Raw genomic sequence first — 26,842 nt, 5'->3', positions numbered from 1 at the left:
TTTCATTTTTGGGTACAAAAGCTGAATACTCACCAAAAACTTCAAACTGAATAAAATTGAAATCAGAGGTGCACATGGCTAGACCACCTTCTTCAGTTGGAAACTTTGCCCAATAAGTTTGTGCACCGAAGCAAAACTACACAAAGTTTTACCATTTCTTTCTTTAACAGAACTCGGAACACAACAAAAATCTTTGGCTTGCCCTGCTGCTCCTTCAAGCAGCTGCAAATAGGTGCTATGGCTCACAGTTTAACAGATAAAACACAAATTCTACTAGTTAATAAGAAAAAAAATGCAAGGTACCCATTACAGGAATGAGGGAGCTCTTGCCCACCAAGTCTCATTACTTCAACTGACAAAGCACGCAAAAATGTTGGGGCCTTGGGGCAGCCCAGCCTGCCCAGTACCACACACTGGGCCAGTGCTGTCACAGCAGTAACCACCACCCACCTTCTCGTCTCAGAAAGGTTCTACCACCGTTGCCGCAACCCTTCTAGATAGGAAGGGAGAAACCAGCACACAGGCAGCCCCCGAGGGGATAACTGACAGTGTATGAGCTGGCAGAATTTACCCAACACCTCGCAAAGCTCTTACAATATCTGGAAAATAGAAATTTTGCAAATTAAAACAGCATTAAATTGACCAAAATGACATTTGTGGAAAAACTGAAGTTAACAAGGCAACATATTTATCTGTATAGATGGGCTAGGACATCGACTTCTGACCGCCGTGGCTTTTTTGGGTTTGCCTTCTACTGAAACGGGGAACTGCAATAGACATTCGGTCCAGCTTTCAACTTCAGAACAGGTAAATCATAATATTTTACAAGCTTAGTGACATCCTGGAACATAAATTTAAATACAATTTAAATATATATAACAACTGATAGATTCAGTACTCTATCCTACACCAAGAATCCTGGCTGGATTCAGAATTCAGTGCTTTACACACCTGATAAGTCACTTCAGACATGTTGAACTCTGTTTATCAGAGCTGCTCTCGTGCAGTGTGACAGTGCTGGGGGATGGGGCTTGGGGCTGGGTTGGGTTTTTTTAAATACATTTTTATTTTAGAGTGTTTCTCATTCAATTTTTCACATTACTGCCCTTGCACTCTTAACTCAAAAACCAAGGGACCATGAAGCAAGCAGTAACAGCAGGAACGTTACTTCAAAACCAGCCTGCTGAATGATTTGTAGAGCATGATCATCACACTTGTCCTTAGACCTACTTAATACAAAAGTTCAGTTAAATCGATATAAAAACATTATCTCTCAGTTAAACTGCTAAACCTATTTTTTAAACTCAACTATACTATGCTGTGGGAGAGGTATACATTTCAAACCAGGTAACTTGGTGAGCATGCATGTGATTTTTTTTCTATATAGATATATATAATAAAAAAAAAACACTATCCAAGTTGCATTTTATTGTGCTACATAACCTGAGATCCTTACCCTGACTTACCCATTTAAGCCAGCTCATACACTTAAATAGGTTACCATACGGTCAACAATGCCACTACTTTTTATTTAAAAGCAGTGTGCTTCATAAACATAAACCCCATGTATTTAAAGTTTAAATAGTCGGGATATAAAATAAACAGACATTTGATGAAACAACTGGATCCCATCTGTTTACAACCTAGAGAACTTCTCCAGCATTGGTGACTGGAATTTACATAGAATTCTGGAAATATTTCAGAAGACAAAAGATAAAAACATTTTTTAAAAATAAACTTGTTAGTTTTGCTATATAAACACTCTGCAATAAGGGCATCAAAAAAAGCATTCAGGCTGACTTAACAACATTTTTTACATTCCTGAAGCAGAACTTTTCCTTCCTTCATGACTGCACAGAAAGCCAAAGTTGTCAGGAGTCTGAGATTCTACAACACGTAAACCTCAGATGGACCAAAACCCCAGCTACAATGAAAACTGATAGGCACTTTGAAATCATGTCTGCGTACAAGATCGAGATCTTTGTCTGATGGGAGGCAGAAAAAAGGAATGTCCTGTTTCAACGTCTCTAGAATTTAGAGCTTCCGACGTTCAGCAGTCTCTTCACAGCTCTATGTACCCTGTCTTCACTTTCTGCACCCATCCTTTGACCACCAGGAACAGCACAAGTGGAAGAAACACACTAACAGTGATGTCAGCAAAGAGGTTTTTACCTCTGTTCCCTACAAGCAGACTGCACACAGCAGCATTTGTTTGCTTAAGCTTTGAGAAACAAGACTGTAAAATCACTCTATCCTTTCAGAGCACTTACTGATACTGATAGAAACTGTTTTAGCATCACTTTCCCATCAGAAGAACACTGAAATCCATCAGTGTGAAATCCATCAGTGAAATCCGAAGAGTTCTAAGTCACGGGAGTTGGTGAAAGAGGCAAACTCAGTTGAGCCACTGAACAGTAGAGTACACAGAGCAACCAACAACCTGGCTTCTGGAGAATTTATACGGCTAGAGCTGCTAGAAATCTGAAAAGATGAGTAAGCTGGTAAGGAAATCTAACATTAAAACAACAAGGATATGAAAACAAAGAGCCTCAGCATATAAAATTCTTAAGAAACAGAAAGCATCTGAAGGTTTTAAAGAATATATGAAAGCAAAAAGATAAATGTTATTTTATTTCTTTTTGCCAAGATCACTCGTATCAGTAGATTAGTGCATTCATATCACCTTTCATACACTGCAATTAGCAGGAAATAGCTGTCAAGAACCAGCTCTGAACCCCTTTGACACTCTTGCCCTAAAGAAAGAACCTCTTCACGTACATAGATGACCTTGTAAAGATGAGAAACAAGAGTATACAAATCCCAGAACACAAGTAGGGGACGTGCCTGACTGAGGACATGCACATGAGGTCTCACACAAGTGAGAAATAGCAGTTTGCATATGCCTTCTGCCCCAACTCTTTATTTTTTAATAGAAGACTACAGCTCCTCACTAAATTCAGATCTATATTGCTTACCCTTAAAACCTCCATGCCACATTTGATGTGCTTAGTTTAAAGCAAACCGCTAGAAACAAAAAAATAATCCAGTCTTAATGCACATCCAATAGGACTTATTTTATTTCAGCCAAAATCCTGAAGTCCTTAAAGTCCTAGAAATAAAAAAATCTTTGGGTGTGCAAGTTTTTCTAGGATATTGCAATTACTGAATCAGAATTTGATGACTTAGACATTAGCTGCCAACTTACTAAACATTCATCATTTGGAAAAGTAAACGATTAAAACCCTCATTTTAAAATTTCTAACACACTGCATTGTAAAAGGCAGTCCAGAATTCCCAGTTACCGAGGAGATTTTGATGTGTGGTATGAGAGCTTGTGGGCTGCGTTCTAATTCCCATCACTGTTCAGAACCTCAGCCCCCCCAGCCCATCTGTGACACCGGTTTTGTGCTGTTGTCCGCCCTCTGCCGTCTGAACGGCAGACAGTGGTCACCCATGCTACGGAGTGCTCCGCAACCGCATCAGCGTTCCAGCACGGCCATCGCAGGATTAGCTAGAAATCAAGTGAAGAAAAAAGGAAGCAGAGTAAGAGAGAGAGACTCAGCAGTTCCATATTAAAGGAAAAGCACAGAACTCCTAGAAGATGCACTTTTTAAACTTAATCAAAGATTTCCATAAAACTGTGGGACGCAGCCCAGAGGAGGAACAAACCTGAGAACTCTCTCGAAAGCAGCCTGCGAAACAGTGCCGGTTAAACAGGCAAGAGTCACTCTGGGAAATGGCATTGCCTTTTGCTGGCCACGGGAGCTACACCCGTGCGGTTAACTCCACTGCTGTTGAACTCCCAGTGCTGCACTACTGCACTTGGATCGTGGTCTCCCCTCTGGGTCACTTTAGAGCCCAGCACCCAAACCTTGACTCCTGGCCGCCGAGAGCTGCCTCAGCATCACGCTTGCCTTCCAGAGCACCCTGGAAAGTTTTTAAAGCACTGGCTGAGTGAAAAGAATTTCCTTTTTCTCCTGTTGCTCTCCAATAATGAATCTAAATGTGATGATTTCCCACCTCCAACTCATTTTACCATGGCCAGACCCCTAAGCCTGACTGCAAGGAATAGTCAAAAATTGCCATCCAACCTGTAACTTAAAAATCAACAAACAAACAAACAAACAAACATTCTTTTTATCCCCATTTCCTTTATTTTCATCATTCTCACATTCTTCAGCACGTTTTGACCCATCCATTTACCATGCAGCATCTTTTAATTCATAAAGGACACTGAGAACACTCACATCAACAGTGGGTGCTGCAGTCCTGGGAACAGAGAAAGTGAATCAGTGTGATCTAAATTCTTTATTATCCTCTAAAACTTACATTCACTTTCATTATTGATGAACTTCTATTTTCTCATTAGTTCACAGAAGAAAGAAGTAGCAGTAAGGAAGCTGAGAGCCACAATTCATCCACTGCTGTAACTGCACTGAAATCCTTTTTTTTTTGGGTTATGAGTCGAAGCAGAAGGCTTTTAACTACAACAGAACTCCTCCATTTCTTCTTGGCATTCACTCAACATAAGGGAGCTGACAGCAAAGAACTCTTATCCAGGAAAGATCAAGACGGGACTCACACTACTCCTTATTCAAATTTTCTTTTTAAACTATGTTTCTCCTTTAGTTCGTCATTAATCAGGAGAAGTTACCTTATGTAACCAGACACTTCCCACATGAGAGTGATTCAGCATCCCAGCTGTACAGGGAAACAGCGAGGGAAATACCTCCCTGTCTCCATCACTTGGCCGATATTGCTGGATTGCCATCGCTAATAATAGTTGAAATGTCTACTGGAGACAAGAAGGAAGGAAGATGTAGCGAACACACCTCTCACACTGCCTCCCACACAATCAACTCAATTTTGGGAGATTTGACAGTAATTTCTCCAAATACTAAGCTTCTTCGATGCAGGCCTGGTTAGCAGATCTCTGCCATCAGTGTAATGCTGCAGTACAAGGCAACAAACATTTGGTATCTCCACCAGTCTGGCGCCAGCACAAACAGCACAGACAATTCTCCAGAGGGTCGTGTTCAGTAACAGATATACAGAAGGTCCCTGTCACGTGCAACACACAGTACCCGCAGGATGAAGACGAGTTCTTGTTCTCACACTGGATTCTCCCACGTGAAAAGCAAACAAGAGGCAACTGAGACAGATGTCTACAATTGCTCCTAGAGGAAACTGTCCTCACCTGTGACCACCTGAGCAATCGGTCACCTAGCTGGCTGTTCACAGTCAGCTCTGAGCTACCTTTGCCTGGGCTGTTGCTCCGCAATATCCCATTTCTCTTGAACATGCAAAAAGCAGAAAGCAAAAGACAGACCATTGTTAAATCTGTTTCAAACAAGACAGCTGGATGCCATGGGAAAATTTTCAATCCAGACATTATTAATGGCACTAATATATTGGTAGATATTAAAACTAATTTTACTTGCATCATTTCCTGCAGCAAATGTGAACAGAAAATTACAGGTTGTATCCCAGCATGTGGAGGGAGGTCATCAAACACTGCTCTGATAGGGCCTCTTCGCCCAGCTTATGCAAAACACATTGCGTCCAACTTCCACTGACAGTCTTTATTATGACAAACTTCACAAAACCCCCAACAGGACAGAGAAGCTCATACACAGCAACTTTGAGGACGTGGACAGCATCAGTGACATTCTCTCAGTTACCAACAGATGCTTTGTTAATAAAACTTGCATACACAAATGTCCACAAAATGTCTTAACAAGATCAGTTGTGACAGCTAAAGATAACAGCTGCCATCATGCTATGTTATATCAAATAACCACACAGAGACTTGATTTTTTCCCCACATTTTTAACTCGAGAACATTGACTACAAATAAATACAGTTATCTACAGAGGAACTCAAAGTGCAAGATATTTTGCATCAGTTCTGCAGAAGAGCAGTGACTCTGAAGACCAGATAGGAAAATAGTTTTGAACAGCTGGAAGTTATAATTGCAGTGTAACCCAAAGTCAAACACTGCTTCCTAGAGTCAGCCAAAAGCCAAACCACAGACCTACCTTAATATACAGAAGCAGCTCTTGGCCCCAGAAGATAAGCGACAGAATCCAAACCTCTGTTTGCTGTCAATGTCTGTAAGCACAAATGTAAAGTTCTGCCCAACTTGGTTAACTGCATGGCTGAAAATAAAGAGAGCAAAGAGGAAAAAATTAATGCTGAGCTACTGTTGTGTCAAAAGTATCCAGTCTAAGTCATCGAAACTGTAACTTTTCCTCCTGCAGCAGAGTTTTTTCAATAAATTAACTTTGAGAGCATACACCCTCTGTAAACTGAGATGCGCTCTTCACTCGGTGAGGGAGGAGGGCTTGGGGGGTTCACTGCTTAAGTGTGGGAGAATACTGAAAACGTGGTTATGATAATCAACCACCACACCATGCAAACCAAACTCATGTTCTCTCATATAATCCAAAATATCTCTTTACTACTTTTAACCGGAGAATTGGTTACTTGAAGAGTAAATCAACATTTAATAACATGTTAAGCTTCGACTTGTAGAAGCTTTGTTACCCATCTCCCAGTTTTGCACATATGCCGGATACATAATTCCCAACAGCACAGCAAGCGGAGCCAATGGCAGGGGCCTCTCCTTCCCTCGAGCAGTGAGGCAAGCAGGTAAAAAAGCCTCGAGTAGTGTGCAACAGAAGAAAAGACAAACTAGAACCCAAAGTACACTGTGATAAAGCCAGCTGTGGCCATAAAAGTAATTTTGTAGGACTTTTACTTGATTTTTCAAAATGAAGAGTCATTTGCCTTGTCTGTAAGGTTTTGTGGCTTTTCAAGACTAGAACAAACAAATGTCTGACATTTTTAGCTGTTGGCTCCCACTCACACCACAGCAGAAACTATCGCCACAGGAAAATTCCCCCAAATCAGAAAAACAGTTTTGGAAAGCAAAACAAAAAAAAAAAAACAAAAAAAAAATGCAACCAACACCCCCACCACCAAAACAGAACCAAAAATAACACAAAAAGCAAGAACCAAACCACCCAAACAAACCCAACGCCCGACATTTAAAAATACTGTATTTCACATCCATATTTTACCACTAATGCTCAAAATAGCAAGATAAGATCAAAATAAGATGCTTCACATTTAAAGCACAGCACATTCTGAATGCAGTTTGACAAAATTAAAGGCGTTCTTGAGATACTAGCACATTTAAAGTTAACAAAATGCTCGTGTATGGTCATGGTGGGTCCCACACAATCCAAGCCTAATTCACTTCCCAGTTGGCAGAGATGCAGTTTTACTGTTTAACAGAAATTTTGACATTTAGTGGTGAAGTGGGACCAACAGAATTATTAGAGGTCTTTTCAGTCCAATTTTAGATCTGTTTGAGGCCTCATAATGACAGATTAACACTTATTTCAGGTTACGTTCTAGTTCATTGTGGATTTACCAAGAACTGAGAAAACGGACTAGCATTTACACGTGCATGTTTACAAGTCAGCAACAGCAAAAGCCATTTTAAATTCAAGGCCATCTAACTAGCAGTCACAACCCTGAAAATGAGCAAATATTCTCTCCTATAATGCCATGTACAAGGCAATAAAAAAATATCTGGGGGAGATTATACACTTAATACCTACAGGAAAAAAAACCAAAACTAAATTTTCAGAAATAAAAGTTGGATCCAGATGGGAAAGATGTCACTGTGCAGCATAAAAAGAAGAATCCTTCCATGAGGTACATTGAGATGCTGGAGCGTGTCCAGAGAAGAGCAACAAAGGTGCTGAAGGGTTTAGAGCACAAGCCTTATGAGGAGCAGCTGAGGAAGCTGGGAGTGTTTAGTCCGGAGAAAAGGAGACTGAGAGAAGACTTCATTGCTCTCTACCACTGCCCAAAAGGAGGTTGTAGCAAGGTGGGGGTTGGTCACTTATCCCTGGTAGCCAGTGACAGGAGGAAACGGCCTCAAGATGCACTAGGGCAGATTTAGGTTGGATATTAGGAGGAATTTTTTTACTGAAAGGGTTGTCAAGCATTGGAAGAGGCTGCCCAAGGAGGTGGTTGAGTCACCATCCCTGTAGGAGTTTAAAAGACAAGTAGATTTTGTACTTGGGGACACGGTCCAGTGGCAAAACTAGCAGGGCTGGATCGATGGTTTGACTCAATCTTAAAGGTCTTTTCCAGCTGAGGTCATTCTACAATTCTAAAACCATGCACTGCCAAAGATGAAAAAGTGCTCCAAATTCACAGCTGAACCAAAAGACAGATTTAAAAGAATTTCAGTAGTCTGAGAATTAGACAGCATAAGTACTATCATCCTACTGAATTCTAAATGTCAACAGGGCAACCGCTTCCATAAACCACACTGAGCTGCCCAGGGACACCAAACCTCCCCCCGCCCCCGAGTGGTGCTGTGTTTTATCTGGAAAGCTTGGATGTAATGTTACTATGGTGATTTTAGTATGGTGTTTTAAAGGGGGATTATATGCTTAATTTTAACAAGGTTAAGAGTAGAGTGCGCGTGAGAAATAGCATTCTAGCTGACAATTAAAATTATGGAGCAGGGGAAAAAAAAAACCACACTTCCTCTGCAGCAGGGAGAAGCTTGCTTGTTTGTTAAACAACAGTAACAGGTCAGTAAGCTCCTCCAAAGCAAACCTAAAGATTTGTGTATTTATGTGATCTGCAAAACCGAAATGTGTCTGATAGGTCCTGCTGAAGTTTCAGTCATCAGTTCTTCACATGGAAGCATAAACTTTCCAACAGAAAAAGTGCTTTTCCTACGATCTTAACATTCGTGCTTAAGAGTCATAGCTGTATTTTCCAACGGGAACATGGCCTATTTAGAGTATGATAGGACGGAAGCACCATAAACCCCAGCTCTAACTGAGCAGAGAGAAGTTAGGGTTGGAAAGAAGGGGGAGAGAAGGAGTGGTTTCTTCAGATTCCCCAGTCTCTAGCTACGTCTGACTAACGCAGATTAATCCTGATATGACATTGGACTGTGGGAGAGTCCTTCACTCCTGCAGCTGGAGGACAGTCTCTGCCTTGATCCCACAGCTGTAAGCGTAGAAAACTCATGGTCCACTGCCTAAAGGAAGGGGCATCGATGCTCCGGTGATTTTTTGATCCTAATCTGCTTCAAATTCTTGGTATCCTATCTTCATTTGAAGTCGTGATCAGGCAGAGGCAAGAGGACATCTTCAGCTTTTGCCATCTCTTTTGTCAAACTTGCTGCCTGAGAAGAGAACACGGGTAGGCGAGGACTCGGGTCCTTCCTCAGGACTCGTTAAAGAAATACCTCTGTTTAACGTCGAAGTAAGAAGAGCAGGACTAAACACAAGCACTGCTGAGCACACAACAGGAAGTCTCCACTGAAAGCCAGGCACAACTGCACAGAACAGAATGCAGTCACGGAAATTAAATTTCCTCAGGGGAAAGCCCCAACAAACAGGGTATAAACCAGGGATGTGACACTAGCAGGACCTGAAAACTTAAGTTCTTCGACTGATAATGCTACATTGGGCTCTGTGTTGGGGAAAGGAAAAAGACGTGTCTATTTTTCAGGGACTGTGCATTGTTGATCATTTGTATCACTATCTCTTCATCATAATTCACACAGATCAGTTTTCCACAGATCCTGAAGAGACATCCTACGCAGAGTATTATTCCAACAGCAGGCATTATCCCATGTTCCTAAGTTACTTGAACAAGGAACCAGCATCTCCACTGTTATATTAAGAACAATAATTTTAAAACCTCTCCACATTGCCAGGTGATTCCAATTCCACAGCTGTCGCTGCTGACAACAAGGCAACACAACTGGCCGGGAACAGTACCTGTGCATTTGGAAGGCCTGTACTGGAACCCCTGCAGCGCTTCTCTCTCTTTGTTTAGAAAGAACAAAATATATATTAAAAAACATGCTGAGGACTCAGGATTACAGTAACTGGAGCCCCGATCCAACATATCACTTTTCAGGCACATACAGAGGGATAGAATCCCACTAGAGAGTGCTAGTCAACTCTGTAAGACACAGCTGTAAGGCCCTTTCTGACACATAACTAAAGGCAGTATTTCTCATAGAAGCAATTTCCTCTCATCTCAAAGCAGAAAAAGTGTTTGCTGAGAAGACTGAGGGGGATATTAAGGCATTGTCTGAGGTCATTTCATTATGGCGCTACCTGCTCGCTACCTTAAATAGCTTTATTTTAAATGCAGTACAAGGAACATCTAGATGAATACTCAGTGGCTGGATGACAGTTAAAAGGGAAAGAAAAGATCAACTACTGCAAATCCGTCATTTGTTGAGTTCCAGAAATAGCCTCTAAGAATGGGTATTTGATCGGTTCTACACTTAGAAGCAGCTAAAAGATGAGCAACAGCTTCCATGTAGGATGCACTGTACTTCTCTCTATCTCAGTCACTTTGAATTCATTTGCATCTGGTGACTTAAGACTGCTTATCTTCTGGCTCTAACTGGCAGGTTAGTTCCTACACACAGTTCAAAGCTAAGCTGAATCCACCTCAGAGAGGTAGATATTACCAAGTATTTATTTTTATATATATACACACAATCCTACACACACATGATAGGTATGCATGTATTTTTACACCAAGAAGAGCAGGAGCGCACAAATCTCTCTCAGCTGCCATGTCCTTAACCTGGGATGTCCTCTACCCTCTGGACTATTGAAAGGCCATGCTTCATTTTACATTATTACGTATGCTATGGGTTACAATCTCTCCTTTACGTTCAAAATAGTTGGCTTGCAGTCTTTTCAGCGACAGTCTGTGGTAATCAAACAAGCAATCCAGAAATGGGAATCACTTTCCATTATGTTCTCATTTGCACCCCATATGGGGTTTCAGTGTTCTTATCTTTCAAACTGTTACGCTGCTGGGGAAAAACAAAAAAACAATAAAACAAACAAACCCCCGAGGTACAATAAACCTACACGCAGTAAGCATAAATATTTCTAGTAGAAACATGTACGTAAGAAAAATAAATGTAAGTACTTCCCCACTCTCTTTCTCCTTAGGAAAAGGCAAAGGACAATCAGCAAACTGCGATTGCAAATTGTAAGAATATTTGTGGCTTTTAAAGGTCATCTGAGTCAACAAGCACTGGTTAAACAGCTCATGTTGACAGCCCAGGAGAGTCAAACTCTCTTTCCACATAGGAATTGGGTACAGCAGAGGCACTGGCAATAACAGCCATCTCCAGCAGTGCCCCACCTACGGCTCTCAACCTGGACCCGCAGGAACCACCCGGAAGGTGGAAAGACGACATCGTCTGCAGGATCCACTCAAGCTTTCAGCTTCCTCCAGTCCCAGATCACTGCATTGGAGGACAGAGTGTAGTGGATTTATTACGTACACTCCTATCTCCAGAGCAGCACAGTAAGATTTCATCCCCAGTCACAGAACCCAGTGCCCAGTATTTCCAGACAACTCGGATACACCGGCTGACCTGCAGGTAGGGGCGATGGAAAAAGAAATGTAAAAAATGGAACAGCAGCTCCAACAAGAAGTGATGTTAGAAACGGAAGTCAATTTATAAAGAAAATCTATTCCTACTGTAATTGCCACTGATTCCACTGAAATGACAAAAAGATTTCTAGCAGTTTAATCCCAGTTAAGGTCGATTTCATCAATCAAAACAACCGCAAGCATTAGCTGGCTTAAGTCAAGTGACGCCAACCAACTCAGCAATGCTTGGAGATGACAGCAGCAGTGGTGCTTCCTTTCAAAATTTCAATGCTTGCTCTTTTCAGGAAAGCATCAAAAACAACTCACAGTTAAAAAACCCCAAAACCTAAAAAATTGAAATAGTTCTCCAGTTTCCCAAATTACAAGAATTAAATATTCTCAGTTCCTGCCAAATCCACTGTAACTTATAATTTTTTCCCCCCAAAATTAGAAGTCACATTAAGGAACCACCAAGTCATGCACCAGCATTCCAATGAGATCGAGGCCTTTAAATGTAAAGCGCTTAATCCATTATTCTGTCCACACTTTGGCTATTAAGAAATAATGTACAAATTCATGCAAAGCTTTGATATTAATATGCATATTTGATAATTACCACTCGAGTACATCCAGGTATTACGCAGAAGCAGAGCAAAACACGCTCTCGCCGCTGCCACAGAGCAGCTCAAACTTTTAAAATGGTTTTCTTTTTTCTTTTTTTGATGGTGTCCATAAAAACTCCAGGAAAAAGCGATTCTAAGACTGTAATTTGCACTTGGGTGCTTTAAATCACAGTCAAGCAGACAGAACATTAAGAATGGTATGGTTTTTATTTTCTACAGTGGTTTTATTGACAAGCTTATTTTCTTGTAAAGTTTGAAAAGCTAACACTACCTGTCCACATAGAAGGGGAAACAAAACTTGGTCAAAGTCTGCAGAACTTCCTGTGGAGAGAAAAAGAGATAATTTATACATCTTTCGGGACCAATAAATCTAATATTAACCACATCACACAATTTCACAACTTTGCCCTGAAGAAATAAGAGACAGATGAAGAAATATGGGCTTTATCAATTACATGGAAGGAGTACCAGGCAGTCAATCATGTGAAATAATAAACATGATCAAACTTCATTAAAAATGAAAAATTAATCAAGATTCACACATGGGCAGGCAGCAGGAGCCATCCAGCAATTCTCCCAGGAGCAGGAGGAGGTTGAGTTGTTGAGTGTTAACACCTCTCTAGGGACAATCTCTACCCTGACCATATGGATCATAGTGAATAACACCAAACCACATGGGTTTGGCCTGGCAGGACCACTTCTGCTGGCACAGCTTTTGACTGTTACCTAGGAACAGAGGACTAGGGGATTAGAGAACACTTCCTAACATCAGCAAGATAAATAACAAAAGATAAAGCCAATAGGTCTCAGAGCAGGAATGTTTAACATTGCATATTGCTATTAGAAAGAAAACCTGAGTGTTGAAAGACCGATTAAAATATTGTGTATTAAAATTAACACAAATCTTGTAACCTACAATACATTTTCTAAATGTTGTAAAACAGCACCACAGACAAACTTTTAAGATTAGCCTTCGCGTGCTCACAAACAAAAAGCATGAATATGAAAATTGAAAACGTGATCTGCAGAGAAATTAATCATTTCCGACTTTATGACTCTAAACCAATACAGTCATTACAGAGGCAAAACCAGAATAAAGTTAGTCCCAAACCAGTTGTGTTCATAGGCAAAAGTGATCTATTCACATCCTATTGTTCTATAACATTAAAAATTTGGATTCTATAATCCACAACTACTCAGTTTGCAGACCTTTACTACCAGCCAATTCACTGCCCATTCTCCTTCGGACTTAAATATTTCAGGACCTGAAATGTAAACCGCATTTCTGCTTTCGCTGAAACAAGGTAACCCTGCCTAAACAACAGACCCTCGGATAAATTCAACACTTTCCTGACCCATAGCAATAAATTACCATCAATGACTAAATTGATGCTTCCCGCTTCATTTATTTCTAAAACCAATGCCATCATTCAACAAATAAACTGCATCAATCTAATAACCTATTCAATGAAGCAGAAAACATATTGACTCCCTGCAAGAACATGTTCCTCCTACATTATTCAAACAAGCACACCCCATTCTGCGCAATGGTTTCAGGCTCAACTGCTCAGACCCTTCTTTGGAGGATTCTTGACAACCAAAATGTGGCAAGTTCTTAAGATTTCAGGCAGAAACAGCTATGGAAACTTTGATTTCTTGACAGTTTATTGATAGATTATTTAACACCCTCCTGTTTTTAAAGAACAAGATCAGAACCACTGAGCAATGCCAGGTAAAGCACAGACGCGCCTTCCTTCACCTGCAGCGGGAGAGTGGGGAGGGAGCTACACAGGTTTCTGAGTAAACTCTGCAGAAACAGAGCTTTTCATGCAAAATAATACCTTGAAAGTAAAGGCCTCATTAATGGGATTGGGCTCACTCTTGTCTAGATTCTCATCGACTTCCACAGGGATCAACCGGCTGTTGAACAGCTCCGATTGCTTACACACAACCTCTACATCTAGGCAAATTTAAACCATTACACAGTTGTCTTTACCCACAAGTGAAACTTCAATGCAGAAAATGTAAAAAAAACTCCACAACAAAAAAACAAAATAACAAAACAAAACGAGAATTTTATGAGAATCAAAATTATAATCACACGAGTAAAATGCTCATATTTTTATTAGACATTTCAATACAAATTGTCCTCAAATTAATGACTGTACAGCTATTTTTTAGAAACAAAGCCATGTAGCTGCTATACAGAATTCTGAAATAAAACAGTAAGGCAGTGTTAAAAGACAGCAAGTCATCAGCCACCTCAAAATGGCAGAATATATTCTTTCCATTATTTTGATGATTTAAATAATTGCTGTGACTGCAAGCCAAGACATTCACATAGTAAAACACTTCAGCATCGTGTTACTGTAGGAAATAGTGGAGTGCTCAGAACTTACTTTGCACTTGTTTTGTGACATTTATAGTTTCCCACACACAGAAAATGAAATTTTCACTTAAAGAGGCAATATATTGAATTCATACCAGCATACACTGCCTTGTCTTTTATAATGTTATTGCTGTGGCTTTTATAAGGTTATTAGACAAAATCTGTGCCTCATTACACAGATACTTATCTGCCTTGATTTACAACTTGGAAATTGAGATGAGAGCAGGATAACTAGAGCTGAGTTTTTAAATTTTAACTATTAGAAAAAAAATCAGTTATAGAATTAGTTTTTAATTAGCAAAACTGCTGATCTTTCGCATGTAAGAAATACAATTACCGGAAAACTATTCAATTAGTGCTTAAGTTGCAAGGCTGTTATTATAAATGTAATGCTTACCCCCCTATTTAAATACTGTTCAGTTGGAAAGATCAGCTATGCCTATGTAATCCACAACTCCCTACAAGGTCCCTTTAACTGTGTGGTTACTCACAGCCTAGAGAAATCACCCTCTCTTTATGATTTCAAACCAAAAGCATCACCAAGGCAAGCCCAGAATCCCTCCACATCAGCATCTTTGGGGTCCTCGCCATGCTTTTACCTGACAGGACACACAGAGGCAGTATTAGAGTCTGTTGTCTTGTTTTATTCCCCTAGGCCTATTTTCTTAAAGAAAAACCTATGTAAATGCCTCTAAAGCAAAACACCCTAAAAAGAAGGAAAGAAAAAGCCTTGCCAACACACGACACACAGCTGAAAAGCATAAGTGACCCAGGAGCTGAAACCAGCGTCTCCAGGGTATCACACGCCAGTTTTCTGGATCAATCCCCAATTTTATATTTTCACAAATCTTTTTACATGCAGTTTGATTTTTAACATTTTAATGAGCAAAAAGTGCATCCCTAGCAGGCAGTCACCCCCGTTAAAGTGCAGGGCATGAACTGCATCCCCAGAGGGACCGAGCCCAGCCGCGCCACCGGCGGCTTCAGGACGTCCACCACCTGGCCCCGGGGCCCAGGGTGCCAGCGCTTTTCATAATCAAAACACTGCTGACATTAGAAACCCCACATGGGCTTTCTAAAATCCTTCCCAATCAATAACTGCAGTACATAACTTATCGGAGACAACACAAAGCTCATTGATTAAGTTTGGTTTCAGTAGCAAAGTTTTCAAAATAAATGAGGCAGGAATACAGCGCTCAGCCTTCGTGTCACAGCGCAATTTATGGGGGTGAGGCCGTCCCCAATAGGATTTCACACACACACACCCCCCAGAGATACTGGAAAGGCGTGGGGAAAGCAAGGCTGTGAAATACACACAATGCACGCTTGGCTTATGGCCCGAATTATCTAGAGATTGAGATGAAAAATTAAAGAAAGCTCAACAGTGCTGAAAAATGTTGCCTGTTCTCTTGTGAAATTAGTGTGCAAGCTGTACCTTAGCCCAAGCCTTTATTATTTTCAAACCTTTCACCTATGCTCCCACTTCCAAGTAAATGGAGCAATTTCAAAGACTCTTAAATATGCAGATGGCTTTATTTCTCTTGTTCCAATGACCAACAGTAACGAATGCCCCACGCTGCAGCTACAGCTAAATAGAACTGCACTGAGAAACTGAGATGCAAACCGAGGGTCCGATGCAAGAGCAGGAGGCTGCTGTGAACAATCTACTCTGAGAACAACACGATGCAACAGACAAAGGGGAACAAGAGATCCAGATAGAAATTGGAGAGAAAAGAAAAGAAATTAAAACACAATTCTACCTGTTTACCTATTGGGAAACCTGAGGAAAACAAGATGAAGAGACCACCCAGAGGACAGACAAGACCTTCAGCTATGGATCATGGAAGGGGGTGTGCACAACCCACAATCCCCACAGCCTGCTTTCATTTTTCCAGGGGACAATTCAAATATTACAAGAGAACGGAGCATTACAAATCAGAATGGTCTTCTATGGAAAGAAGTGCAGTCGGTGTTCAAAAAGATAAATGCAGTTTTCTTTCCTTGACCTTAAACCAGAGGTGAAGTATTGGTGAGGTTGGTGTAAGTGAAACGTTAAGCAGAGAGTGTGGAAATATAAACAGTTTTCATCTTCTCCAGCTTGAAATACCATCTGAATCCAGGAAATTAACATGAAATCCATCGTCTTCGCATGGAGGGACACCAAGAGAGCTTCGAGAATGCATCAACAAGGTGATTAAGGAAGGAGGAGATGATACTGGAGAGCAGGGAAGGTTAAGAGTAGAACAGTGACGGCCAGCCTCACGGGATCAAGGGAAGTCAGAACAAGTAGCAGGATCTTGATCTGAGCAGCAAGCAACTACCGATTATTTTATTTCTGCTTAAACATAGCAGAAATGTTAGCACCACACAGGAGTGCCATGACAGGAATTGAAGCAAAATATTATCTGATCATTTTGAACTTGGGATTATACATCAATCTACCTTATAGCCCCCAAACTGTAACCTGCTCTTATATTTAATTCATCTCTCTGCATAATTTTAAGGTAACAGCAGCTACTGACAAAGGGTGGGGAAAGGCAGTCACATTTCTAGATGTTATTTGAAGAACATAAATGTGACAAAGCAAGGCCAGCTTAAAAAATTCCACCCCTTTCTCAAACACACCTATGAGTAACAAGCAGGGATCACTAGATCTTGTTTTTCTGAAAAGGTAAAGTTCCATTTGCATTTATTATTAGTCTCAGCTTATATTATCTTACATCAAATTTTCCTGAAGTTCTTATTAGACTATTCTCATCAATTAATAAATGCAACGTAAGGACGTACTTAAAAGACAGGAGAAGCATTCAAATTCAAGCAGCTTATAGAACTAATTCTCAAATTAACAATAAATGATCCTGCGCGCAGAGGCCCACGTCACACAGCAAAAAGCTGAGATTTTGCAAGACGATGAAGCAGAGAAAGCAAAGAACAGTAAACTTAAAAGCAAGATTTCTCTAGATTTTTAAGATTTTTCTAGTTTTAAAAACTGATACAACACAGATTGTCTTTAAAAATCTTTGTTCGCTTTAAATATTTACGCGAAATTTCATCTTGTATCGATTTTATCATAAAATTTTGTTACACCTTATAGCAGTACTGAACATTAATTCTTAAAATATTTTGACCATTATAAAAATCAGTAATTTTAATCAGTTCCTTAAAACAGCTTTCTAACCCCCCCCCCCAAAAAAAAAATCAGCAGCAGAACCTTAATGTAGTTTTACCTCTTACCTTTTTAATTCTACTAGCATTCCAATACAATTTAAAGCATGAGTTTACCCATTTGCTTAGTGTTCTAAATATCCATCAGCACTTTCTGAGCAATTATAAAGCTGGAATTAGGGGAGGGGTTTTATTTTACAATAGTCACTTCTTCCTGTGCGAGGGTCAGCAGGGGAATGGTACCAGTGTGAAACAGCACTGCTTCACTGATGGTAACCGATGCTTCTCAGGAAAACGCCGTTTTTTTACAAACAAACAAAAACTCCAACGCACAAACCTGGTACCAGGAAGAGCACGAGATAAACAACATTTCCCAAGCATATTGAGGCCTGCTATCATTTAAATATCTTAAATGCACAAAATATGTGCACAGATGGGCAACTTCCCTACTTGCATTACTAAAAACATATTTCAAGATAAAGCTCAAAATCCCTGAATTTTTTAAACCTAATTGTAACTCTGTTTCCTAGAATTCACACCCCAAGGCCAAAGCTTTCCTGCCACCAGTCCTTCAAATCTGATTTGGCCATTACACGGGAGGAGGCTCCCAGCCTCCCTGAGGTCTCACTCCTTTTACAGCACACGCGAACCCAGTAGATAATGGGCCTACGCTGAATTCGCTGCGCTGCACAGCTCCTCCTGGGACACAGGCCTAGCAGATGTGATAAAAACTGTGTCAGAGAAGTAGCTCTAGTTTTCGCCTTAATGACAACTTCAACCTCTCAACTAACAGAACAAAAGAACAGAAACGACTATTACTTTTTTCCAGCAGAAAAAAAAAAATCTGGAAGTGAAGCTGAACTAAGTATTTCAGCAGTTTTTCAAAGATTTCCTCAAATGTCTTTAAACCCCCCTCAATAAAATGAGAGATTAACTTTATTCTAAGACAAATGGATATTAGCTACCATGCTACATAAATATACCTACAGCTGCTGTGATAAGAATCCTGAAATCGCAAAAAATTGCCAAATTATATGAGCAAGCATAAAAAAATTTGGTCCAATCCTGTGCATAAACAGTGATCAACTGCTAACAATAAGAAGTGTCAGTATCGGAGAGCAGAATACTAATTGAATTACGTATATTTTAAGCATTCAGTCAGTGACTAAAAATGAGGAATATTTTCACTTCTCCATTTAGGAAAAATGAGGTGAGAAGCATTAGCTGTGAAAAGCTAATCACATCCTTCTCGCACTGTAAGTCAACTGCATGGGTAGAGTGCATCAAAACCAGGGCTTTAAATATACACCATGGTTACCGTTTGTTAAATATTATAATTCTGGCTTAAGATGACTGGCCCTTTTAGCCGTTGCCTGAAACGCTCTATTCAGCCAGGACTGCATACCCACTTAATCAGCAATCATTGTTCGCCCAGGCAGGACTTTGTTGTCAAGACAAGCGCTGAAACCTTTAAAAAATTTCAGAACTGGCATAAGAAAAAAGTGATCTTTGTCAAACAAGGACAAATTTATGCAAATCTTTTATAAACATTCACAAACATTTATTTAGCTTTTGAAATGTTGGCCTCATTTGAGAGCATGAAAATGAGGGGGAAGTGGGACGATGCAAAGGACAGCTTAGAGGCTGGCACACTACATAAATATTCAGAAGGAAGATTATAGGATTCATGTTCGGCTGTCTTAGGTTTCTCCAAAGTCCACATAGAATACCAAAGAACAAAACTAACGAGAAGTAGAGCAGATGTTAGACAATGCAGCAGCCCTCTTTTCCACACTCACTTGGCTATACTTCGATGCTTTCATTTTTTCTTTCAATATGGTTAGGTCATTCAAGGATTCTCCTATAGACCCTGTATTGTGGCTACCGAGCTATAAGCTGGACCTCTGTCAGCTTTCCAAAAGTTCCCAATGAAAAGGCATTATGCAAATTCTACCTCTCTTACTCTCTTTCAGGAAAAAAGCCTCCAGTATGCAGTCATTGGAGTATTGGAAGTCCCAGCCTTCATTTCTGTATGGTTGTGTTTGCCTTAGGGCCATGCTGCTTGTTTTGACAGTGGATCCCCCCAGATAGTTGGGATTAGTCGAGCTTGTTTAGATAAACTTGAAATCAAGGCCTTCTCTAGGTAGACAGCTAGATGTAGCTACTGAGTTTCCAGCTGCCTTCCTCTTTCATCCCAAAACAACCGCAGATTCACAGCAGAGATCACAGCCACAGGCTATGTCACATACATAAGTACAAAATTAAAGGCTGCTAAAAGAACCCTTTGTAAGTCTTAGTGCTAAAATAAGGAATCTGTACTGCATAGTTTAAACAAATTACTCAAGAAGCACCAATAAAGGTCTGCAAGGGAGAGTTAACAAGACGTGTTCACAAAAGAAATACCCTATTTACACAAATAGGCAAGATCATGCTTTGTTAATCACTGCTGCACCATCCACTGTCCAGTCTCTTTAAAAGTATACGCAAGTAAACACTCTAAAACAGTGTCTGAATAAACAGAATATCTGAAAGTGAGCCCTGTTCGTCAAACACAGACGTTATGATCATAGGAGACTTACGATGGCACTATTCCAATTAGATTTACAGTCAGTCACAAGATTGGGCCAGGTTTGATCTTTACTGTAATCAGGTAATGTAAACTACAGGAATTCATCCATGCAAATACAACACATTAAAAGAGAAGGGCCAGAGCTCCAACTCCAGCTCTAAAAGCAAATCCTGCCCTTGTAACCACGTTCCACTTTTATAAACCCGCATTGTAGTCCAGCCCCAACAGGAGATTCATTTTTCAGGGAGTAGGAAACTAAAACCAAACAGTTTTGGCTTTTAAAGATAGTAATCTCTTCTAGCTGGCTGCAAATCTACACATATACTTCCGCAGCACCCAGGCACAACAGACAGGAAACTAAATTAAAGGAAAAAATAATGGCTAATAAATAACTAAAAAACAGCAAAAAAAACACAAAGGAAACAAACAAACAATTTGTTAAATTGATAATAAACATCATTAAAAGTCAACTCCTGCCCTTTGCTAAAGAAAAAGGATGTGAAGAAACTTGCAACGTTGAAAACATTGAACAAAGACGACAGAAGAATTCTATGGTGCAGAAGCAAAGGTAAGCATTTGCCACCATTGGCTTCTCTGCCTTGGTGCAGAGAAGGACACAGGTATCGCCCTTCTGCTATTTCCATAGTGCAGAAATTCTGTCATCCCTTACTACAAAATTAAGTCATTTCACTGACGAGATCTTTTATAGAAATTCAAAGCACTGCAAAGTGTGAAAGAAGAGCATTAGACTCCAATTTCTTCCTGCACTCGTTACCAAAGAGAATATTAGAGCATAGACTGACTTCCGTTAGTCACTCCAGATCATAAATTCTCCATTAGTGACATCCCGCACAGGAAATAGGCTACTGACCAACAACTGAGCAAAACACATAACTCCTGAGAAGGAATGAGAAAAACACTTAACTCATGCTTTTGTGCTTAACAGAAAACAGAAGAACACAGAATTGTCACCTAAAAATTAACCGTGGCTGCTAGGAGAAATGCCACAGACACCCCAAGGACTGCGCTCGCAAACACCGGAAACCAACAGCATTCATGGATTTGCCTTCCCACAACAGGCTTCTAATGGCTGTGAGCAAGATCCTCCTTGCAGTTGGAGAGTGGAACACGGAGCAGTGGCAGACCTGTAAAGCCAGGCACTAACAAAGCAACCAAACCCTGTTGCACAGGTATGAGCTACTTTGTGCAGCCAAGGAAACATAACACAACGGAACAACCATCCCAAAGGGGGCAACAGCTGACCAAGTTTTAAAATACCTGCTTCTCAGACCTGCGTTCACATCACGGAAGGAGAAATGATGATACACGACTGGGACACCAATGCCTTCAGGGAAAGAACTTTCCTAACATCAGATGAGATGGAGTTGGCAATCACCTCAGATAACTGAAGGTTATAAGAGCATACAGCTTCCCAAATTTGTCAGTATTTTCACAGCTTTCAGATTTTCAAACACAAGAATACGCTAAAGAGACCATGATCAAGAATCTGAGTGCTATAAAAACATTCATTAGCCATGGAAGTGGTTTTTACTTGAATAAAATACAGCTGATAAGTAATAAGATGACCGAACTTAGAAACTTAATTTCTCCTAGTGTGAAGCTTTGGACTTCTCTGGGTTAACACAGAATAATTTCCAGCTCCTCTCTACAAAACGCTACCAGTTCCGTGCTGCTGCCCAGACACAGGAAAATTTGAGTACAAGAATATCAATCAATCTCACTACCAATCACAGACAAACCCTTTCTTTCTGGCTACTTTCCAAGCAGTCCCTTAAAAAAATAAATTAGGAAAAGACCAAAGACCAATGCATGCAAAATAATTTGGGAAATTCAATCAATGCGTCATGCAATCTAAATGCTTTGCACTACACATTTGTGAAATTATTCTAAAGTAACACTAAGGCCCATATCAAATAAGCCAACACACACCTCCTGACAATAGACATGAGAAAATGCGGTACCAGGATATTAAAATATGTGAAAATCTCAGCATGCCACTTACACACACACTGACACACTGGTTTGCTTTCAAAGCTAAGGTGGTAAAGCAGCAAAAAATATATCCCTTCCAGATCACGCATTCTACTATTTGCTGTTACAGCAACCTGGAGTTCAGCACAGTTGCCTTCTAGTGCTCACATAATCCCTGGCATTCCTACACACGTCTCGGGGTGCACAGGACAGGGCACCCAGCCCTGCAGCCCAACGTCTCGGGGTGCACAGGATAGGGCACCCAGTCCTGCAGCCCAATCTACAGAGGGCACAGGGCCTTGGTCACGATGAGATGGCTACAACTGAATACTGGTTATTACCAAAGTAACAAATCAACATCTGACTCCATGGAGAAGCAACATCTTAACCTTAAATCTCTCCTCCTGTAAAGAATGGACAGACTATGTGTGATATGTACCTTAAAGTAAGCGTGACCTCTTAAGTGCTCACACCTCACACCACCGCATGATGGACTCTACCATCACATACTGTATTTCCATCCCCATCGACCCAAATCCAAACTCTAGGAAGTCCCTTTGCTGTCAAGAATAAGCCATGGAAATCTCCTGCCACCTTGGGAATCAACACAAAGGGACAGCAATCTCCTAGAATTCCCTTTCATGTCCTTTACGTGCACCAGCACCTGGCTACAAGAGCTCCAGACGAGACATTTAAATAACAAAGCACAAGCTGTTTTGTCTGGTGTGATGCTCTTTACATGCCACAGGATGCTCTGCGAATCAAAAAATTTACTTTCATTTCCCACTTCCTTTTTGTCTTTACAGAGCCTTCAGTGAGTCCTCAGCTTCTTCATTGCACGTTTTTAATGTGTTTATACACTGGGGTACAAGCAGACAAGTTGCAAGTGCAGGAATCTGAGAAAGGTTTCCTCTTTCACGTGCTCAGGACACTTTGAAACATAAATGACTAATGTAGGAGCTACAAAAAAAAAAAAAAAACCACCAAAAAAACATTCTCCGTACTTTGTTAAAATAGTACAGCTACACTAAAGAAGTAACATAAAACATATTAAGGGGGAAACAAACTGCAAGGCAGGGTATTACCAAAACTTGTTCAGTAGCATGGTCTCAAAAATAGTGTCAGTCATCAACAACTCAGATTTTTAAGCTGTATAACTAAGTCATCCCATTAAACTCTTGATTTAAAAGTGATCTCTAATCAATGGAGAAAGTGTTAAACTACTTTATGACTGCTGATATACAGATGTGGCACACCGGAGACCGATTCATACCTCTCCCCCTGACAACCCCACTCACCTGCTGACAGTTATTTAAACCCATTTCAAAGTAAGTTGGCTGCGTGCAGGGACAGTACTTCCCAGCGCTCCTGTACGTGCAAACATCAACAGAACTGGTCCCAGCAAGGCAGACCATCACATGCACTGAGATGCGCTGATAACTTTAATGTGCCTACACCCACCAATTGTGAGGGGCTTGAAGTCTATCTTATTTTTAAACAACAAAAAGATACTTCCTACATATTACAAATTTGTGAACATTAACTGACCTATAGCACCAGCACAGAATTGAATGGTTCAGGAGACTGAAACAAGGGAACCTTCTAAACTATTTTGATAGGGACTGGCTTAAGAAACCAAAGTAGAGCATTTCTGCATGAGCATCTTCCATTGTAAAGAAACCCACCTCTACTTGAAGTTAATATTTTATGGTTTTATCAATAAATTTAAACTAAAGTGATAATGATTACTCACTTTAGGCCTGATCCCACAACCTTTACCCACACGAGTAGTCCCACAGGATTTTAACGTGACTACCTCAACAACTAAGGGTTGGCAGGATGGGTTTTAAATTATTCATATATTCACAGATTTTTAAGGCCAGAAGGGACCATTACGACCATCTAGCCTGACCTCTTGTATAACAAAGGCCATATGATTGCAGCCAGTCATACTCGCACTGAGCTGAATAACTTGTGGTGAGATCAAATTGCATTTATTGAACTTCCAATATTGATTCAAATTTTACATGAAAGAAGACTGAAATTGTTTAGAAATTGGCTTGAACTACATTTCCCCATACTTGAACCCTATTATTCCTCTATTTCTCTTCAGAATCTTTCTAACTTTGGACATTGCCTTTTGACATGGCTTTCACACAGCCTTTGGAGTCCAACACTACTTCAGGTACTACCAGGCCAAGATCAAGTCACCTCCTGGTCTCCTTCAAAAGATTAATTGGCAGTTAATTACTACTTGTTTTCTGCACTTTTTCCACTCTTGCCCCGCACCATGATTCCTGAAAGGCAGATATTGTTACTGGAAAAGCATTTGACAAATGTCACCAATGAAAACAGAATCTCCATCGCAGCCCTTTCACAGACAGGAGCAAACCAAGCTGCTCAGATCACCACCTTGGAGACAAAAAAAAACCCTCCACTTTTGAGTACATTCTCACTCTCATAGCTCAGACTTCAGAAGTAACTTTTCCCAGGGATTCTTACAAAGACTGACTTATTACTTTGCATTGCACAATTCCACTGCCATGATTTTTGCAGCCCATCACTAAGTAGTGGCAAAATAATAAAGAACCCTAGAATGCCGTGGTGCTACATGAAATTCTGTGCAGATCTGAGGGATTACTACACGCAGCTATTCTATTAGGCTGTTCAACGTATACTCTGGCTGAGTTCTCTCATCATAGAAATACTCAACTTTTATAGCCCTTAGATTTACTAACTTCAGTTCTAAAACAGAATTTGAATGAATAGATGATGTCAAAGATTCTATTAAGATGCAAATCATCTAAGCAATTCCATCTAGCACAAATGCCATGTAATGCACTTAGAACAAGTACAGCATACCCTACTACATACACAAAGACATGAGATGTGAAGAGGATCTGCTTTTTTGATACTAATTAAGTTATGATAAAGAAGCACATAAAAGGCACAGGTAGAAACACATAAGAAAAACAGACCTACTTGGCCTAAAGAAAAGGCAATGAAAAAACAGCCTTATACATGCGATGAGGATGACAGAATAAGAGCAATGAGGAGTACCTATTTTCCTCGCTTTCCTATATTAAAGGACATGCATGTGGTTTGGAGAAATACTGAGTTCTGTAGTCAAAGCCCATGGTTTGGTACCATCGGCTGTCCCGCAGGACTTGAACCCAACTTTATTCTCATTGGGTCAGTCGTCTCCAGAACATTTCAGTGCAACAGCAGCCATAGTATCCACACACAAGGTACAAGGTGATCCCTTACACACGACAGAGTGTGGCCTCCCCCACACAAAGGGTTCCATTCACGCCGCTATTGCACTGCTGCCAAGTCTATAGGGGTCACTGTACCAGGAAAATGTTTATAACTATCCTACATTAAGTTTTATTGGGCTTTCACTTAACAAGACTGCCTGTATGAATGCAGTACGATAGCTCTACACAAGCTGAGAGTATCAAATGCTTCAGAAGTGAGTACCAAATACTTCATCTATTTACTATTTACACTGCCTTGGGTTTACTACAAAGTCGCTTTCAGAACACTATAACCACTCTTCCAAATTTTCTAAATGACTAATTACTCATCCTTTCCAATCTGACTTCATCAGCTTTTGAAAGGATAGCAACTATTTCAAATTACCCGTTAGACAAGTTTTATCGTGCAGTGTATGCAACCTGTAAAGATAAAAACTTTATATTAAGAATATAATGTACAATTCAGAAATACCAAATTGGATCATAATCATCCCTGTTCAAGCAGCTCAGTTCCCTCAGTGCACACACGTGTTGCAAGATAGTTGGGTTTATGCTCCATTTATGGCCAGCACTGTGTAAATACTCTCCAATCACACAACTCTTACAGTGACACAAAGAAAGAGTGCTTTTTATTTTTCCCTGTGTGCAATGCTTCTACAATGCTCATAGAGTTTGTACAAGAAAGACCATTAGTTTCTATATAAAGACTGCCATAAAAGTTTTACAGTTTCTATAAATGTATAAAGATTGTTGGTTTCATTATAAACCTTGTTTCAATGCCAGTGGAAAGAAAAATTACCCGCAGAATAGAAGTAGCAATCTGCATAAGTACCAGCTTGCAAGCATGCGTACCTCAGCCATTCTTATAGTAATTAACTGATACATACAATAGTTCATCAAATTATAGACAAGGCATCATATCCACTTGAAGCAGCTCACAAATGGGAATTATCACTACATAATTTGTTTCTTTCCCTTCCAGATGAGCAATAAAGATTAAAAAAGTAAGGAACTGAATGCTACACTACTCAAAAAAGTAATTTTAAAAACATTCTGCATTTTACATAACTGTATTCCTCCTTCTACACCTTCCACTGATTCACTATTTTCTCTTTTTTTATTTTTGCACATCAACTTTCTTTCTGATAGAAGTTCTTATCTTTGAAACAAACTTCCTTGTATTGAAATTAGCTAGGCCAGGATTGGATTAACCTTCAAAACAGCAGATGCAAGGGTAAGGTGACCAAGCCATAGTCTGATATTTTATAATGTTCCAATAGCACAGGATTTCACCCACAATGGATGAACTTCATTACTATAGCTTTACTAGGAGCCCAAGCCAGAAAATGCAGTAATACATCAGTATTGCTCTGCTAGGCTGTTGACTTTG

At 40.2% G+C, this 26,842-nt stretch overlaps 1 protein-coding gene across 1 annotated transcript in view; it reads right to left on the bottom strand.

Moving 5' to 3' along the window:
* The window catches only part of DENND1A (DENN domain containing 1A), a 154,504-nt gene that overhangs the window by 94,425 nt on the left and 33,237 nt on the right, over window positions 1-26,842 (bottom strand). The window contains exons 4-5 of the mRNA XM_054083890.1: window positions 12,352-12,401; window positions 6,039-6,158 (exon numbers count right to left, since the gene is read on the bottom strand). Of these exons, the coding sequence (XP_053939865.1) occupies window positions 6,039-6,158; window positions 12,352-12,401 (170 nt within the window). The remainder of the gene's footprint in view (window positions 1-6,038; window positions 6,159-12,351; window positions 12,402-26,842) is intronic.

This window comes from Cuculus canorus, chromosome 19 (assembly GCF_017976375.1).
Source record: "Cuculus canorus isolate bCucCan1 chromosome 19, bCucCan1.pri, whole genome shotgun sequence".
NCBI classification, from domain to species: Eukaryota; Metazoa; Chordata; class Aves; order Cuculiformes; family Cuculidae; genus Cuculus; species Cuculus canorus.
Note: the sequence above shows the minus strand (reverse complement) of the source record. Positions and strands in the feature narration are given on the sequence as shown.